Genomic DNA, 18,268 nt, shown 5'->3' with positions numbered 1-18,268 from the left:
ATCTTCCTAACAATCCAAATCTGTCAGATTGTAAGGACATCTCCTGTTCCCAGCCCTCTGCACTCCACAGAAGTTAAATTGAAGGTCTGGGCTCTGGCTTGGATATTCCAAAATGTAAATCTTCTGGTGAAGTCTTGCATTTGTGGATTTGAATGTGTATGTTAGGTTGTTGTCATGCTGAAAGGGGAACCTCCTCTTCATCTTCTGCTTTCTAACAGACGCATTAAAGGGGTACTCCACTGGAAAACACTTTTTTTTAATCAACTGGTGCCAGAAAGTTAAACAGATTTATAATTTACTTCTATTAAAAAATCTTAATCCTTCCAGTACTTATCATCTGCTGTACGGTCCACAGGAAATTCTTATCTTTCTGAATTTCCTTTCTGTCTGACCACAGTGCTCTCTGCAGAAACCTCTGTCCATGTCAGGAACTGTCTAGAGCAGTATAGGTTTGCTATGTGGATTTGCTCCTACTCTTGATAGTTCCTAAAATAGACAGAGGTGTCAGCAGAGAGCACTGTGGTCAGACAGAAAGGAAATTTAAAAAGAAAAGAACTTCCTGTGGCGCATATAGCAGCTGATACGTACTGGAAGGATTAGGATTTTTAAACAGAAGTCATTTGTAAATCTGAAAGCAAAATAGTTATGGGAGCTCTACATAGATCATGAAAAAATCCCTACCGAGGATACTGTGATACACACTACCCTAAGTGTCAAAATGTGTCAGATTTACTCCACTGCTGCAGGTACACACTTCAGTACCACTCCAATGTGCCGCAGGACTACATCTTGGAGTAGTACTGAAGTGTGTACCTGCTGCACTGCATATGTTTTACAAATGAGACATTGCCAGTTTTAAAAGTGAGACATTGCCAGTCATAATTAGTATTTTTCCATCTACATCCAGCTTGTCCGTTGGGGACTTTGTATTATTTTCATACTTCTATATGATTTTATGAGTATATGGTATTATTCTATTATTTTACATTGTTCTATCTATATTAGTCTATGCAGAGGACACCATAACATAATTATTAATTAATAAATAGTGATTATTTTTATATTTCTATATTCTTTTCATCTTTTCTTATAGTTTTATCCACCTTTTTTCTGTCATATCCTTCAACCTAGTAGGACTGTATATGATTTAGTTTTTTGGACTAATTTATAAATCTGTTTAACTTTCTGGCACTAGTTGATTTAAAAAAAAAAAAAAAAAAAAAAATGTTTTCCAGTGGAGCACCCTTTTAAGGTTTTGTGTGAAAATTGCCTGATATTTGGAACTTTTCGTAATTCACTCCATCCTGGTTCCACCTGAAGAAAAACATACTTCACTGTGGGTATGGTGTTCTATGGTTGATGTGCAGTGTTGTGTTTGAGTCAAATATATATTTTAAAATTATGGCCAAAAAGTTTAGCCTTGGTTTCATCAGACCATAACACATTTTCCCATGTGCTTTTGGGGGACTTGATGTTTGTTTTTGCAAGCTTTAGCTGGGATTGGATGTTTTTCATGGTAAGAGAAGCTTCCCTCTTTTCACCCTACCCTATAGCCTATTATAATCCTTTTATGCTGGGCCTCTAGGAAGCCTCCCTGAACAGTTTTCTCTCGTCTTTTCCTCAATTTTCTCTGTGTTTCATGGTACCGTATATACTCGAGTATAAGCCGAGTTTTTCAGCACGATTTTTCGTGCTGAAAACACCCCCCTCGGCTTATACTCGAGTGAACTCTCCGCCCTCAGTGGTCTTCAACCTGTGGACCTCCAGAGGTTTCAAAACTACAACTCCCTGCAAGCCCGGGCAGCCATCGGCTGTCCGGGCTTGCTGGGAGTTGTAGTTTTGAAACCTCTGGAGGTCCGCAGGTTGAAGACCACTGCGGCCTTCGACATCATCCAGCCCCCTCTCACCCCCTTTAGTTCTGTACTCACCTCCGCTCGGCGCTGGTCCGGTGCCGCAGGACTGTCCGGTGGGGAGGTCGTCCGGTGGGATAGTAGTTCTGGGCTGCCATCTTCACCGGGGGGGCCTCTTCTCCGCGCTTCGGGTCCGGCCCCGGAATAGTCACGTTGCCTTGACGACGACGCAGAGGTACGTTCATTACCAACGTCCCTCTGCGTCATCGTCAAGGCATCGTCTCTATTCCGGGCCCGAAGCGCGGAGAAGAGGCCCCCCGGTGAAGATGGCAGCCCGGAACCACTATCCCACCGGACGACCTCCCCACCGGACAGTCCTGCAGCACCGGACCAGCGCCGTGCGGAGGTGAGTACAGAACTAAAGGGGGTGAGGGGGGCTGGGAGCTTGCTGGGAGTTGTAGTTTTGAAACATCTGGAGGTCCGCAGGTTGAAGACCACTGTATCAGACATTGACAAGCGGTGATGATGATGACATGTGGTGATGATGACAAGGGGATGATGAAGGGGGGGTGTGGGATGATGACAGGGGGATGATGAAGGGGGGGGGGTGGGATGATGACAAGGGGATGATGAAGGGGGGGTGTGGGATGATGACAAGAGGATGATGACAAGGGGATGATGAAGGGGGTGGGGATGATGACAAGGGGATGATGAAGGGGGTGGGGATGAGGACAAGGGGATGATGAAGGGGGGGGGTGGGATGATGACAAGGGGATGATGAAGGAGGGTGTGGGATGATGACAAGGGGATGATGAAGGGGGGTGTGGGATGATGACAAGGGGATGATGAAGGGGGGGTGTGGGATGATGACAAGGAGATGATGAAGGGGGGTGGGGATGATGACAAGGGGATGATGAAGGGGGGATGATGACAGGGTGATGATGAAGGGGGGATGATGACAGGGGGGGATGATGACAGGGTGATGATGAAAGGCGGTGATGATGAAGGGGGGATGATGACAGGGTGATGATGACAGGGTAATGATGAAGGGGGGGATGATGACAGGGTGATGATGAAGGGGGGGCGATGACAGGGTGATGATGATGAGGGTGTTAATGACGGGGGTCTGGATGATGACAGGGGGGGATGATGTATTTCTCACCCTAGGCTTATACTCGAGTCAATAACTTTTCCTGTGATTTTGGGGTGAAATTAGGGGCCTCGGCTTATATTCGGGTCGGCTTATACTCGAGTATATACGGTATATCTGTTACTTTAGAAATTATTTTGTAGCAGTCTTTTGTCTGATATCTTATAACAATAAGATTCCCCCTAATAATTTGTAAGTTCTCTGTGGGCCATGGCTTTTGCACTGAGATGCAACTAAGCAAATGTCAGGAAAATCCTACTAGAACTGCTGAACTTTATTTGTGATTATTTAGAGTCACTTTAAATGATGGCAGGTGTGTAATGAATTTTAACATTAGTTTGAATGTGATTGTTTTTTTAATTCTGAAGAAAGCCACATCGCACACTTATGCAATGAGAGTATTATGTGTCATATATTTTTTTTCTTTCCCTCTCAAAGATTTCAGTTTGTTTTTCAATAGAATTGTTCACATTGTAGGTCACATTATATTTTCTATTAGGCAGAGCAACACAGGCAAAATACATTTTATTTTTATATGTGTAAGTCATCATTTCCCGCTCTTGGGATATCTTGGGATGAGTGGCCTAAGATGACAGCAGTAAAACAAATTAATTTGAATTTCTGTTGGGAGTCATATCTGCCAACTTGTGCCAGTCATCCTGGGATATCTTGACACAACAAAAAGGAGGACTTATCTTGTACTCTATTTGTAATGTCTGTCTTGGTTATGTTCAGACACGGCCATTGGATTTAGGTTGTGTCTGAACAGTTTGATGTTTCTTGGTTAAGGAATAGTTAATGCTTTTATCCTTTCACCCAATGGCTGTGTGGGTGTGTCTAGATATCTCCAGCTCCAGTCTAGGTTCTGAGCTGGTGATTGACATGTTGCTATGAAGTTGTTTGTGCAACACTCCTAGTCTGTTTGTGCTACTATTTCTGCCTTAGCATGCACTTTGTATTTATCTTTTAGATGTTCTGGGTTTTTAGCCATGGTTATATAGCATGCTCATATTAGATGTTAATCTGTGTTTGATTAGTCAGTTTTTAGGATTAGTATGTGCTTTCTGCTAAGTAGCTGTTCACACTGTGTTTTTTCTTGTATCTGTTTTTGTAACAAGACATCCATGTTACCTTTTCATGGGACTCTGGGGAATTGAGAATTAGTAAAAGATATCTCCGTGCTCCATGATGGACTCTGGGAGATTGAGTTCTAGTATCAAGACATTTCCGTGTTACTGGAGGTTTTCTGTGGGTTGAGTTTTATTCCTGTTTGTTCCTGGAGACAATGCTGACTCATCTGTTTCCCAGTCTTGTGTTCTGGATCTAATCTGTTTGTTAGTTATCTGTGTCCAGTGTGAACAGTGTTCTATATTTATATCCTGTTTGGTTGATCTGATCTTTAGAGTTTGTTGGTACATGCACTGATCATAGAGTTCATGATCACTGAATTAGTGTTTCCTCTGTGCTTTACCACTGGTCTATAGTGTCCTCTGCTTACTCACTGATCTGTGTCCTCTGAACTTTATCTGTTTATGTTAGTTACCTGAGTCCAGTATTTATAGTGTTCTATGTTCCTGTAATGTTTATGACCGACTGTGTATTTTTATGTGTGTTTACGCCACTGCACTTACGCGCAGGGAGGGACCGGTGCCCAGTTGTCGATCCATTGGTTAGGATGGATGGGCAAGTATGCAGGGAGAGTGTTTTTAGAGTCAGTATAGGGCTCACTCTCCCTGTCTCCTCCACTCGGTCCTGATACTATTTGTCTGTCAACAAAATAGATATAGTGTGACTGCAAGAAAAAAGTGTGAAAACAATTTGTGCATAATATGTAAATTTGATAGTACTCAACTTATTTTTTGTATTCTAGGCCATGGAAGAGGTGTCAGCCTTTTTAGGTTCCTCTGTGTTCTTTGCCATAAAAGATGCTGTTTTGGCTGCCCGACAACACATTGGTTTACCTGGAACTGTCCTACTCCCTGTGCCAGCCAGGCCTCAAGATATTCGAATAGCTTGTGGCAACCACCTGATAGATGCAAAACTGACTTCAGATACACAAGAAATGACTTTGGATGACCACATATTTGGAAACACCAACAGTAGTGGGATTGATTAGAAGACCCCACCGAAAGGCCTGGATATGATACTAATACTAGGCTTTTAAGGACTGTACACAAACATTGCGATGGGTGGTGGATTCATGGACTAACCTTTTATAGAAGAGGTGAAGGATAATACATCAGCGGAAATTAAACATAATTCAGATGGCTAGTAGGTTTTGTAATGTTTAGTTTTTCTGGACAATTTACAGAGACACTTCCCGAAAGCAAGACTTAAGACTTGATATACCACTTCTGCATCATATGTGAAATGTCTGTCCCGTTCTTTATGTTTTGCATTAGGGGTCATGTTGATAAAATGTATAGGACCAATATAATGTCAATTCATAAAAAAAAAAACTTATGTAACTGTCATTAAGATAGATGTTAAATGTTATTACCATTTGCAGCCTTCTCTAGTTCTACATTATTGAGAGTTTCCTGGCCCCTAATAAATGTTGATAAACGTGATTTTTGTAGACCTGTTGTACATGATGACCACAGCGAATGGTGGTCATCATGCCATCTCTTATAGTATACCTAGAATCAATACCTGTGGAAATTGTGACATTCCATCTCGGGGATTAGCTCTGGGATCGTCCTGGTCACTTGCCACAGGACACGTTTCCTCGCAATAACTCGCCAGACAACCTTTCTGCATACAAGTCTGGCACCTCACCAGCTTTATTTACACAGGTTGCAGGTAAAACAAAACATAACTCAGGAACAAACCAAAGTCCTAGACCGTCTGGTCACTGACTACACATGTAAGCATGCCCTGACTACTAACTGGTGAGCTACCCTCAGCCAGCATAAAACATGTGCCCCTGCAACCTGTTTACTCACAGTTTACACTGTCACTTAGGGCCACTCACAGATTCCAGCTGTGTGCTTCCTCAACAGGGCCCAAGTGTCTCCCCCTACAGCGACATGCTGTTTCCCAGGGAGAGCCCCAACTATTCTGTTTCCTTTCTTTTAAACACACTTCCCCTTCCTGATACCTCATTAATCAGGCCACAGGTGGAGGATTACACCCTTTCCTTGCCACACTGCCACAAATTGAAGAAGGGATGCCCATGATCCAGAGGTGATGGCAATGAGTAACAAACTCAGGTACTGTACAAAAAAGGGTTATTGCTGGACTCAAAAAGCCCCATTTAGCATCTGTGGCACCAGATTCCATCTCCAATATTCACATATCCAAACTCTAGTCAGGACAAATACTGAAAAAAAACTGCCTTCTTACATCTCTCAAATGTCAGGGGTGTGATAAGATGGGCACATATTTGTCCCTGCAACTGCATTTCAACTTTATATACATTGGAATACATAGCACATTTTATTGTACCTTTCCTTTGTACCAGGGAGAAACTTCAAAGGTGCTTTATTTCTAAAACACATGTTGGTCCTTCCTCATATGCCCTTCATCAGGCATGCAGAGAATAATAAAACACCAAAGCTCTAGATTCCATCTTCAAAACAGTAGTAGTATTTTTATTGTACCACAATTTCACGGTAGAAAAGCTGTTACCATATACTTTAATGGGGTGGTGAAAAAGTGCATGCATATATAATTACATAATAAAATTTTTACAGCAATCAGAACTATACATTATTACAAATGTAGTACTAACAACAATACCATTCAGTATTTTCCTAGCACATTGTCCTGTAGTTCTAGAAACTTGCCTGTACAGCCTCCCAATAACTTAGCCCTCCTTCTTTTTTCCATTCTGGCATATAAATTCAAGTTTTTTTTATTGTGAGCAATATCAGTAATTTTTGGTGCACAAGATTTCCCCAGGGATCCATGGTATTGACATTAGAGGGCCTTACCCCAATACAGCCATAATGTAAATATAAGCAGATTTGGGAACTGATGATTTTTTTTTCTTTTGTAATTATCCTTACAGATAATATGGCTTGTGTGTATACAATAACAATAGTGGATTTAATATTTAAGAGTATGCATGTGTTCTTTATATATTTTCTGTAGATAAAACCTTGCAGTTTCCTTTTCATCATCACCGGCAGGATTACAATGATAGGTGACACCAGTATGTAGATAACATAGGATCATGTCATTCATAATAGGTAATGGTCAGAGCTCAGATAATAGGCAATGGTCAGACGGCGCTCCTCTCTGCATAAGGACCTCGGCACACATCACCGGGCGTGCCTAGAAAAGTCCCACACAGAATTCAATGTGCCAGCTTTAGAAAATTGTTTTCTTTGTCCATTTTGATAAATAATATCTCAATATCTTATGCATTAAACTCGGGCAAATAAGTCCCCCCCCCCCTCCCATAATAATATACAAAAAAATTTAAAAAATCTGAAATCCGAAAGTAGAAACAGAACAGATAAAGCTTTTTTCAGTATCCTTCTCTGATCAATAAAAATAGAAATCTAGGCCATACATTTACTTTAATAACATAGTTTTTTTGGAAAATCAAAATGGTACAAAGACCAGAAAAATTTGGTAAGTGGTGTTAGAAAGTTAAACGGATTTCTAAATTACTTCTATTTAAAAATCTTAATCCTTCCAGTACTCATCAGCTGATGTATATTACAGAGGAAGTTCTTTTCTTTTTGAATTTCCTTTCTGTCTGACCACAGTGCTCTCTGCTGACACCTCTGTCCATTTTAGGAATTGTCCAGAGTAGGAGCAAATCTTCATAGCAAACCTCTCCTGCTCTAGTGATGTCACTGCTGCTGTTTGCTAGCAGCAGGACCCAGCAGAGAGCAGCAGCGGTGACATCACTAAGCTCTGCCTGTGCAGAGATCATTACAAAGATCATTAATAGTATGGCAGGTTTACAGTATTAGGACAGGTTATCAAGCTTGGGGGTATTTAGTTTAGAGAAAATACATCTTAGGGTTGATCTGATCACAATGTACAAATATATGAATGGACATTACAGAGATCTTTCTAGTGATCTTTTTATACCTAGGCCTATAACCAACTAAATATACAACAAGCCTTTAGAAGCTTATCCAAAACATATAAAAAATATATTAGATCCTGGTGGGAGGTGAGGAGTCTTGATGCATATGCACAACAGTGCAGTGTCTTTAGAGGATTACGTATCCCTATTACTTCCAACTCTCATAGGGAAGACTCTACATTCATTAAAGGTTAGGAACAACTCCTTACTGAAAATTCTTTACAAATTATCAATTATCTTTTGGACTATGAGAAAAAGCATCTAATTGGTGCAGGACAGGAAGTGGAGAACCATCTGAAGAGATACAAAATTTTTCCTCACACCCAGAGTTCACTACTCTTGAATCTAAACTGCAAGTACATCTTGAACAGTTCAAGAACGAAATCAAAGAAAAGAAACATAAGAAATATATTAGAGATTACACTGATTTCGCTAGTCATCTAGTATACACATACAGGGGGGAAAACATTTATAGTGGGCCATCCAAGCCCTACTATCCTGCACAGTCTAATTATAGTAAATCGGATGTGTCCGAATCAGAAACATCAGGAGCTGAGGGGTTCCTTTCGGACACATCCACCAGTCAACGTCCCAATAATAAGAGGAAGAACAAAACTCACAGGTCCAAAACATCACAAGCCAAACGGTATACTTCACAAAGAGCACATCCTTTTGTTGGTCCCTCTACAACATGTCCACAAACAAATGGAAGCGGCACATTGGGCCCACAGCCTTTAACTGTGGGCAGATCATCCTTTATGCATGACTGGTGCATCAATGGGGTCTCTACCACTACCACACAGACACCAGTTACAACAATTAATCTCCCCACACAGGGAATATCAGCACAAGCTACTGCATTTCCTATTCAGCCATCCAATATGAATATGTCTCAAGTGCAAACAATCTCCACGGTGACACAACCCTCTTTTTTAGGGGTTCCCCAATTACCATTCCCACCCCCGACGATGTTTTGACCTTAGTCAACAGGGAAAGGTATGTGGATAATAGATCTGATTCACTTCAAATCTTTAGCCTATCACAGCACACATTGAATGCAGCCGAAACCTCACTGTTAAGAAAGGGTCTCTCTTTTACACCAGTACCCAATTTCGATCTCTTCACATGGGTCAAAGATATACATTTATTTGCGCGCAAGTTAGTGCTACATAAGTGGCATACTTTGAAAGACAGTGACTCACGAGCCCAATTACTAAGAGATGAAAGAACTGTAGATACACTATATGATCTACTTTTAGAAAGCGAAGGTTTGGAGGTTAGATTTGAGGCTCCATACACAGATATGAAACCTAAGTCTAAAGTGGTTCCATCCTTTTCTCAGTATCCCAATAGTGAGATTTTTGTCGCCATTGTTACACAAGAACTAAGAATTATCCGCCCTAGAAGAGAATTGGTGAGTTCCAATCTAAATATAGATGAACAGATTGCACTGGTCTCACTTAAAAATAACGATGGTATCGTGATTAAGCCCAGTGAAAAGGGCAGCAATGTCGTTATTATGGATAAGGGAGCATATGTGGATATGGTTATGGCGCTTCGATCAGACACTACGAAATATGAAAGAATGACATCTGATCCCACTAACAGGCTTCATATTGATTATTTTCTCATATACAGGATAAGGATCTTCTGACAAAGTGAGGAACCAATAATGTCTGGGCATCACACTCTGCAGAGGAAGATGTAGCTGGAAGCGGCCACTCCATCTGGACCGGTTTAAGGAGAAAATGGTAGACAATAGAGAAGACATCACCTGTGAGCCATTATACCATTGTGTATTCTTTCTGATTAGGTGATCATGAGTGAAACTGTAGTGTAGGTTTCTTTGTGGGCTTTAATTCCCTACAATTTATTTTCCACGGTATTTACTAAGCTTTCCCTACAGTTCCCACTTTCCCTACATTTTGCTTTTTTTTTACACATGCTCTGACCTGTTGGGTTTTCCTCAGCTGAAATCCACCACATTTTCTGTGGAAAATTTATTAAATATGTAGGGATTTTGTGAAAGTCGGGAACACGCCCCTTTTCTGTGACCACGCCCCCTTTCCCAGATGACCACGCCCCCTTTTCAGGTTTGCTTAGCAAAATGGAGAGTTAGTTGGGTTTTTTCATTTCAGGTGCAATTTCAGGCGCAAAATCAGGCGCACACAGAATTTCTGGCGCAAATTCTGGTGCAGACAGAATTTCAGGCGCAATGCGCCCAAAAATGGCGCACGACCTGACAAAACATGTCAAGTTTGCAATAGTAAATGAGGACCATTATGGGAGTTGTAGATTTTCAGTAGTTGGAAAGCCACTGGAACTGAGGTAATTGATGGGGGTCCCAGCAGATGGACCCCACCAAAAAATGGGCTGCATAATCTGAAGTGCCCATGCCTATGTAAAGGCTTGTTAATTGTCATCACTGAAAACATGCACAGGGTGGTTGAGGTTTAGTGATGTGCCTGTGTCGGTATTGGTTTATTTTCGGGGAAGGGGGGCCCCATCATACTAAAGTGCTCCGTCCTCCAAGCAGCCTTAATCTGGCCCTGCCAGCATTTTGTTTCTGTTTTTTTTTAAGAAAACGGTTAATGATGGTTGAAATGTTTGATTGTCTTTAAAATAACTTTAAGCCCTTATTTTTCCAAAGATAAAGTTATATTAGGGCTTATTTTTTGTGAGGCAAGTTGTACTTTTTATTGGCACACTTTATTTTATCATATAATGTAATACAGAGCCAAAGGAAAAAAAAAAAAAAAAAAAAAAAGATATATATATATATATATATATATATATATATATATATATGTAGGACAAATTTGGAAAGAATATGGAATTGCGCAATTTTGTGGGGCAATAATTTTTTTCGTAGCTCACAATATGGTAAATCTGACTTTATTCTATAGGTCAGTACGATTCCAATGGATCTTTTTTTTTGTTTTATGGTAAAAAAACAAAACAAAAAGAAGAAAACTTGAGAAAAAAAAAAGTTTATTCAATGCCATTTTCTGACCTCTATTTTTGCACCATGATCTGTAATTTTTTAACAATACCACTTTTGCCTATATGTGACTTTTTAATTACTTTTCATCAAGTTTTTTCTGGGATGTGATTTCACAAAAAATCTGCAATTTTGTCGTTTGGAATTTTTTGGCATACCCAACCCATGACGTACATGTATGTCATGGGTTGGGAAGGGGTTAAGGCTAAGTAATGAAAGTTGACTTTCAATGCTCATAGCAATCAATCATATCGCTTCTTTCATTTTTGAAAAGGCCTCTGAAAATTGAAAGAAGAAATCTGATTGGTTGCTATGGGTAACCACTCCACTTTTCATCTGCACAGGTTTTAATAAATTTCCCTCAGTGTTTATTAGTATAGGCATTTTTTTCTTTGACATTTTATTCACTTTGTTTTCTTCATTACTAGTCATATGATTCTTATGATTCTTATCATTATCATGTGACTCAAGGATTTTGATTGAACGTTTGGGGGAAAACACCCATATCCATTTTTTGTGTTTTTTTTTCTACTTTTAGAAATCAATGGAAGGAAAAATTGTCACATTGTCTTGAAAAATATGCCATACCCAGAGCACTACCCAGCAGTTAGTATGGTATTTTTGAAGGCATTTTTTTCATAAAATTCCCTGCCTGAAATCTTCCAAGAAGAAGGAAATATGCTGTTTATGTGCCATGAGTAGACACAGGGCTTTTCCCACCACAACCCTGTGTCTGCAATAAGGTTTGGAGGCCGGCCACATGCACCAGCGTAACTTTGACACGCGGCCAGGTTCAGAACCTTATTGCAGACACAGGGCTGTGGCGGGGAAAGCCCTGTGTCTACTCATGGCATATAAACAGCATATTTCCTGCTTCTCGGCAGATTTCTTCCAGCGTCAAATACACTGCGTATCCGCCCATTGTGACTCTACACTAAAAATAAAATAAGAAAACTGATTGGTTGCAACTGTATCACTTTTCCCCCTACACAGTTTTTGATAGATCTTGAAGACAGTACTTTTTAATAAATGTTGCACATTTTTACCTCAAACTAACTCAGTTTAAGTCCAGGTACACACAGTTTAACATTTTTTCACAGAAGAAAACATGCACATAAAAATATGACAACAAATTGTTACACTCTGCACTCCGGCCGCAAGCACCGGCCATGAGCGCAGAGTCTCTGTGTCCCCTTCTGCTAGCGGGGCGTATGCGAATCCCAGACCGTCACTCACCATACTCCGCTGCCGCCTCCTCCTCTGTGTCTCAGGCTCCGGCGCGCGCATACCCTTCTCCCAGGGCGCGCGCTGAAGCTCAGAAATTTAAAGGACCGCCCATAATTACTGTTACACCTGTCACTACATTATAAAGTTCCTGCTCCTCCCCCACTTCCCTTCAGGATCTTCAGTGCCCCTAGCCGGAAATTAAGTGTTCCATATTGCCTGTTTGCCTTATCCGTGTATCCAGACCTTCCCGCTACATTATTTGACTTTGCACATTTGCCGCCTGCCTTCACCTTCTGCTATGTTTGACTACGCTACTGCCTTATCCTTCGGTACCTCGCCTTGCCCAGCTACCTGTGTGGTCGAGCTGTGTTGGGGGTAGCGACCAGGGTGTTGCCTGCCGCAGCAAGCCTATCCTGCCTTGCGGCGGGCTCTGGTGAAGACCAGCGGCACTTTAGACTCCGCTCCCCGATACGGTCTGAGTAATCAGCCACACAGGTTAGAGGATCCACATCCAGCTCTGTAACAGCAAGATCCAGCCATGGATCCCGCTGGGGTTCCTCTGCCAGACAATCCGGATCTCACTTCCATCGTGGCGCTCCAGTCACAGCAGTTGGCCCAGCAGGCACAGCAGTTGAGCCAGTTGTCCACCATGAAGCAGCAGTTACTCACTGCTAATCAACAACCCCACAGCCTCCTTCTGCTCTGGTCTTGCCTCCTGCTCCTGCAGTTGTCTCCGGATCAAAACTCAGCTTGTCTCTTCCGGAGAAATATGAGGGGGATCCCAAGTCCTGTCTTGGTTGACTCAGTGCTCCGTGCACATAGAACTCATGGCGGAACAGTTCCCATACGGAACGAGCAAAGGTGGCCTTCATAATCAGTCTCTTAATTGGAAGGGATTTGGCCTGGGCAACATCGCTCTGGGATCGCAGTGATGCTCTCACTACTAATCTCCAGGCATTCTTGTCGGAATTTCGAGGTGTCTTCGAAGAACCAGCCCAAGCTTCCTCAGCTGAGTCGGCATTGCTGAATCTATCTTAGGGCAACTCCTCTGTGGGCGAGTATGCCATACAATTTCGTACTCTGGCATCGGAGTTGTCATGGAATAATGAAGCTCTTTGCGGTACCTTCAAGAGAGGATTATCAAGTCATATCTTCCAGCAACCACTTCAAACTTCTACGTTGCCTCCTGCAGTGGAGGCTGTGCATGTGGATCGTTCTCGCCTGACCCTGCAGGAAAGAACTCGCTGACAAAATGAGAATCCATGCCTATACTTCGCCAGTGCAGATAACTTCCTCAAAGATTGTCCTCTGCGTCCACAGTCACAGGGAAACGCTCGCACCTACGGTTTGTGGGAGAGGCCTCCCTAGGTATAAATACCACCTCTCCACGCTTAAATTTGACGGTCCAGCTTTTTCTACCCTTCAAAAAGATTATCTCCATTCTTGCCTTTCTGGACTCTGGCTCAGTGGGAAACTTTATTGATGCCTCCCTAGTACATAGGTATCATCTGCCTGTGCCCCGCATGTTAAAGCCTCTGTACATCTCTACGGTCAACGGATAAAAACTGGACTGTACCGTTCTATATCGCACAGAACCGTTGTCTATACAGGTCGGACTCTTGCATAAGGAGAACTTGTCCTTCTATGTACTACCTCATTGTACTTCTCCTCTCTTGCTTGGCCTACCGTGGTTGCAGCTCCATGCCCCACAGCTGGATTGGAAAACTGGAGAAGTTCTTTGCTGGAGTCCCCATAGCAACAGCCACTGTATTCATATACGTTTGTCTAAGTTGGAACCATCATCTTCTTGTCCTCTGTACGGTTTGCCTTCGTTCCTCCAGGACTTTGCTGGTGTCTTCAGTGAAAAACAAGCTGAAGTTTTGCCTCCACATCGTCCCCACGATTGTCCTATTGACTTACTGCCCCGCACCACCCCTCCCAGGGGCAGAATTTAGCCTTTGTCAGTCCCTGAAACTCTGGCCATGTCTAATTATATCCAGGAGAACCTTCAGAAGGGGTTTATCAGGAAGTCCTCTTCCCCTGCCGGAGCCGCGTTCTGGAAAAAAAAGACGGGTCTTTGCGAGCATGCATTGACTACCGAGGCTTGAATAAAATTACAGTAAAGAACCGCTATCCACTTCCTTTAATCTCTGAGTTATTTGATCATCTGCGAGGTGCCAGGATTTTCTTTAAACTAGACCTTCGTGGAGCCCATATTTTGATTTGTATACGTGAAGGGGACGAATACTCGTGACGGACATTTGGAATATCTTGTGATGCCATTTGGACTCTGTAATGCTCCAGCAGTTTTCCAGGAGTTTGTCAATGATATTTTCTGTGACCACCTGTACTCCTGTGTCGTTGTCTATTTGAATGACATACTCATCTACTCGCCCAAAGTCCAGTCTCATTGCTCTCACCTCCGCCAAGTGTTACAGCGTCTCACAGTGAAAATCATCTCTATGCTGAACTGGAGAAATGTACATTTGAAAAGACTAGCCTCCCTTTTCTGGGCTATATTGTTACCAGTCAAGGTCTTCAAATGGATAACAACAAGTTATTTGCAATTCTGGACTGGCCACAACTACTGGTCTGAAAGCGATTCAGCGCTTCCTCAGCTTTGCCAATTACTATCGTTCCTCACTACTCCTACAATTCATTCCTCACTACTCCCCTCTGGTAGCTCCCATTGTTTTGCTTACCAAGAAGACTACTAATCCAAAAGTCTGGACTCCTGAGGCTGAAGAAGCTTTCAAACAATTAAAGTCCGCCTTCCCTTCTGCTCCTGTGTTATCAAGACCCGATCCAGGCAAGCCATTTTTTCTGAAAGTGGATGCATCTTCAGTTGGTGCAGGTGCAGTTTTGCCACAAAAGTCCTCCAAAGATAGAACTGTAACTTGAGTTTTTTTCTCTGCGGAGAGAAATTATACCATAGGAGATCGCGAGCTCTTGGCTATAAAGTTGGCCTTGGAAGAATGGCGTCATCTCTTGGAGGGCTCTGTATACCCAATTACTATTTATACAGATCACAAGAACTTGCTCTATCTAAAGACTGCTCATCGTCTCAACCCTCGTCAGGCTTGCTGGTCTCTGTTCTTCTCCAGATTTGACTTTTTTATTCACTTCTGTCCAGCAGAGAAGAATCTTTGGGCGGATGCTCTGTCTAGATCCTCCAATGTACAAGACCAAGAATTCCATCCTCAACATATTATGCCTCCTAATCATCTCATTTCTGCAGCACGAGCAACTCTTCAGCACCTGCCTCTTGGAAAGACTTTCGTAACTCCCCGTCTCAGACTTCGAGTCTTGAAATTGGGTCATTCCTCATTGTTGGCCGGTCATGCCGGTATCCGTAAATCCTTACAACTCATATCCCGACAGTATTGGTGGCCATCTTTAATACAAGACGTCGTTGGCTTATCTGTCCGGTCTGTGCCTGAGCCACAAGATAATATTCTAGGCCGTGGCCTAATCCAGAAGTTCTTCAAAAGAGGTGGAGACCAAAGGGGGGGTTGGTACTGTTACATTCTGTGCTCCGGCCGCAAGCACCGTGAGTCTGTGTCCCCGTCTGCCGGCGGGGCTGGGATTCGCATTGCGGGACATGCCCGTATGCGAATCCCAGCCCGTCACTCACCATGCTCCGCTGCCGCCTCCTACTCTGTGTCTCAGCACCAGCAAAACTGTGTTTTGTAGGTGGAGACCCTCTTCAGTCTGGCTCATTATTCCTCCCATCTGGTCTAGGTGCTTTCAATCAATGTTACCTGCTACATTTAATATATATAAGCTCATGAGAGGGGGGGCTGAGTTTCCTGTTGAAATAAAGCAGTAGTGTAGTGACCCACGATATTGAAGGGGAGGTGAGTAGATATACACACAGTATTTGATGAAAGTGAGCGATAAGACCTTAAACTATAGAGTTGGGGACACCTAAATAAAATACATGTATGTGACAATTACAATGTATATTACAGCCTGAAATGTGTTTAGAAAATGAAATCAATTTATTTATTGAAGATTCAGGTAGAAGAAACAGACATGGTCGCACATCTACATATTGTAATTTGATCTAATTGCTTCTCAGCATAAATTCAAAAACTAACAGGTTGTTAGTATACATTTTGATCAAAAAGTACAAGCCCACTCACCACGTCAAGGCCACCTAATTAGAGTGGGTCCCTCACATCCCTAAAATAATTTGGCGGCGACCACCACCGCTGCGACACCAGTGCCCACAGAGGGAACGACCCACTGACAGAGCGGCCCCAATGCAACTCAAACCAGTCCATGGGTCGCACCTCCCCACAGACACGGCGCCACGGCAGCAACAGACGCCGCACAGCACCACACCAGTGTGAACAGGGTGTAAAAGCTCACTTACCATGTGCTAACAGTCAGACTGGGAGGCTGTTAGGAAAGAAATGGCCCTTGTGTAGCTAACTACTACTTATATAGGGTTGGGCTGAGGGGGTGGGGCAGAGTGCAGACACATGGTAAAACCTGACGTGGCGAGTGGGCTTTGTACCTTTTGATCAAAACGTATACTAACAACCTGTTAGTTTTTGAAATTATGCTGAGAAGCAATTAGATCATAATACAAAATTGTGGATGTGCGGCCATGTCTGTTTTTTCTACCAGGATTCACATTTTTTATTGAAGAGCTATTGTTCAAGTCTTTTGTATGTTTTCCAGCATGTTTTTTTAGGTTAACTAGGGATTTATAAGAAGTCAAACCCACTTGGTGTTTCTTTGACAAATTTTCGGAGGTTTTGGGCTCAGTGGCAGTTTTTAAAATCACAGCATGTTGAGACTATGGCGTTTGGACAAAATCTTTTCCCTTTTCTCCTATATAAGTCTACTGGAGCAAAAGATGCCAGGCTTGACATTGTTTTTTTTTTTTCTCCCCACTTTAATAGAATTTCTTGAGTCACATGACTTGTCATGATAAAAACGCAGGAGAAAAATGCCGAAGGAAAAAATTTTTTTTTGCCTAAGGCTAGAATTCCACAGAGGTTTTTTCTCACCAGCAAAAACGCCAGCAACAACTGCCAGGAAATCTGCCACAGATCTTCCTTGCATTTTGACAGCTTTTCTGACATTTTTTCTGGTGTTTTTTCTGGTCTATGGCAGTTTTCTCACTGTCTTCAGGTACCACTCTGTGGGTGTAAGGAAGAGTGTAAGGAGATGAGGAGTGATGTACAGCATCACTACTCATCTCCCCCGGGTGTATAGTATACAAGGGGGCATAGTGTACCTGTGTATACTATACAGGAGCCAGGAATCCTGTCACCAGACTTACAGGACTCCCTGCTCCTATAGCCCTTTGGGCGGTATACACTATATACAGCTATCTATAGATAGCTGTATATATTGTATACAGAATACTAGGTCCACTTACCTTCCTCACTCCCTGTCCCCGCCGGGTCCTTGTCGCCCCGCCCCTAGTGATGACATCATTAGGGGGCCGAGCTACAGACGGGATCCAGGCTAGTAATGGTCTGAAGCTCTGTTCACATTGTCTGTTTTGTATAATGTGAACAGACCCTTCTGGCAGTGTCTACCCAGATAGAGAAACTCCAGCTGTTGCTAAACTACAACTCCCAGCATGCCCAGACAGCAAAAGGCTGTCTGGGCATGCTGGTAGTTATAGTTTTGCCCCAATTGGAGGCTCCCTGTTTGGGTAGATTGAGCCCCACGAAGCAGGAATATTGCTGGGCTGGAGTTATACGCTGAGAGAGGTTATTACTGCCATACAAGTGCACAGCAGTGCCGACTACTCGTCTTTCTATATTGTCCTGTTTGGGTAGACATTGCATTGTGGGCACTGTCCCCAGTGGAGAGTGGCAAAAATGTCCTAACCAATATTTTAGTGGGTTTTTTTCTTCTCATTTCAGATCCGTGTCTGCAGAGGATTACAGCGGATTCGATGGATTACGCCAAATGAACTGTTTTTTTCTTTTAATAAAATGGTTAGCGATGGCTGTGGGGGAGTGTTT

General features: G+C 42.6%; 1 protein-coding gene across 6 annotated transcripts in view; it reads left to right on the top strand.

The window, feature by feature from the left end:
- The window catches only part of LOC130285072 (aldehyde oxidase 2-like), a 133,972-nt gene extending 128,409 nt beyond the window's left edge, over positions 1 to 5,563 (top strand). For all 6 annotated transcript variants that reach the window (XM_056536230.1, XM_056536229.1, XM_056536228.1 and 3 more), the window contains one exon: positions 4,871 to 5,563. In XM_056536230.1, coding sequence (XP_056392205.1) covers positions 4,871 to 5,116 — 246 coding nt within the window. In that variant the 3' untranslated portion in view covers positions 5,117 to 5,563. The remainder of the gene's footprint in view (positions 1 to 4,870) is intronic.
- Positions 5,564 to 18,268: the final 12,705 nt, after the last annotated feature.

This window comes from Hyla sarda, chromosome 8 (genome assembly GCF_029499605.1).
Source record: "Hyla sarda isolate aHylSar1 chromosome 8, aHylSar1.hap1, whole genome shotgun sequence".
NCBI classification, from domain to species: Eukaryota; Metazoa; Chordata; class Amphibia; order Anura; family Hylidae; genus Hyla; species Hyla sarda.
Note: the sequence above shows the minus strand (reverse complement) of the source record. Positions and strands in the feature narration are given on the sequence as shown.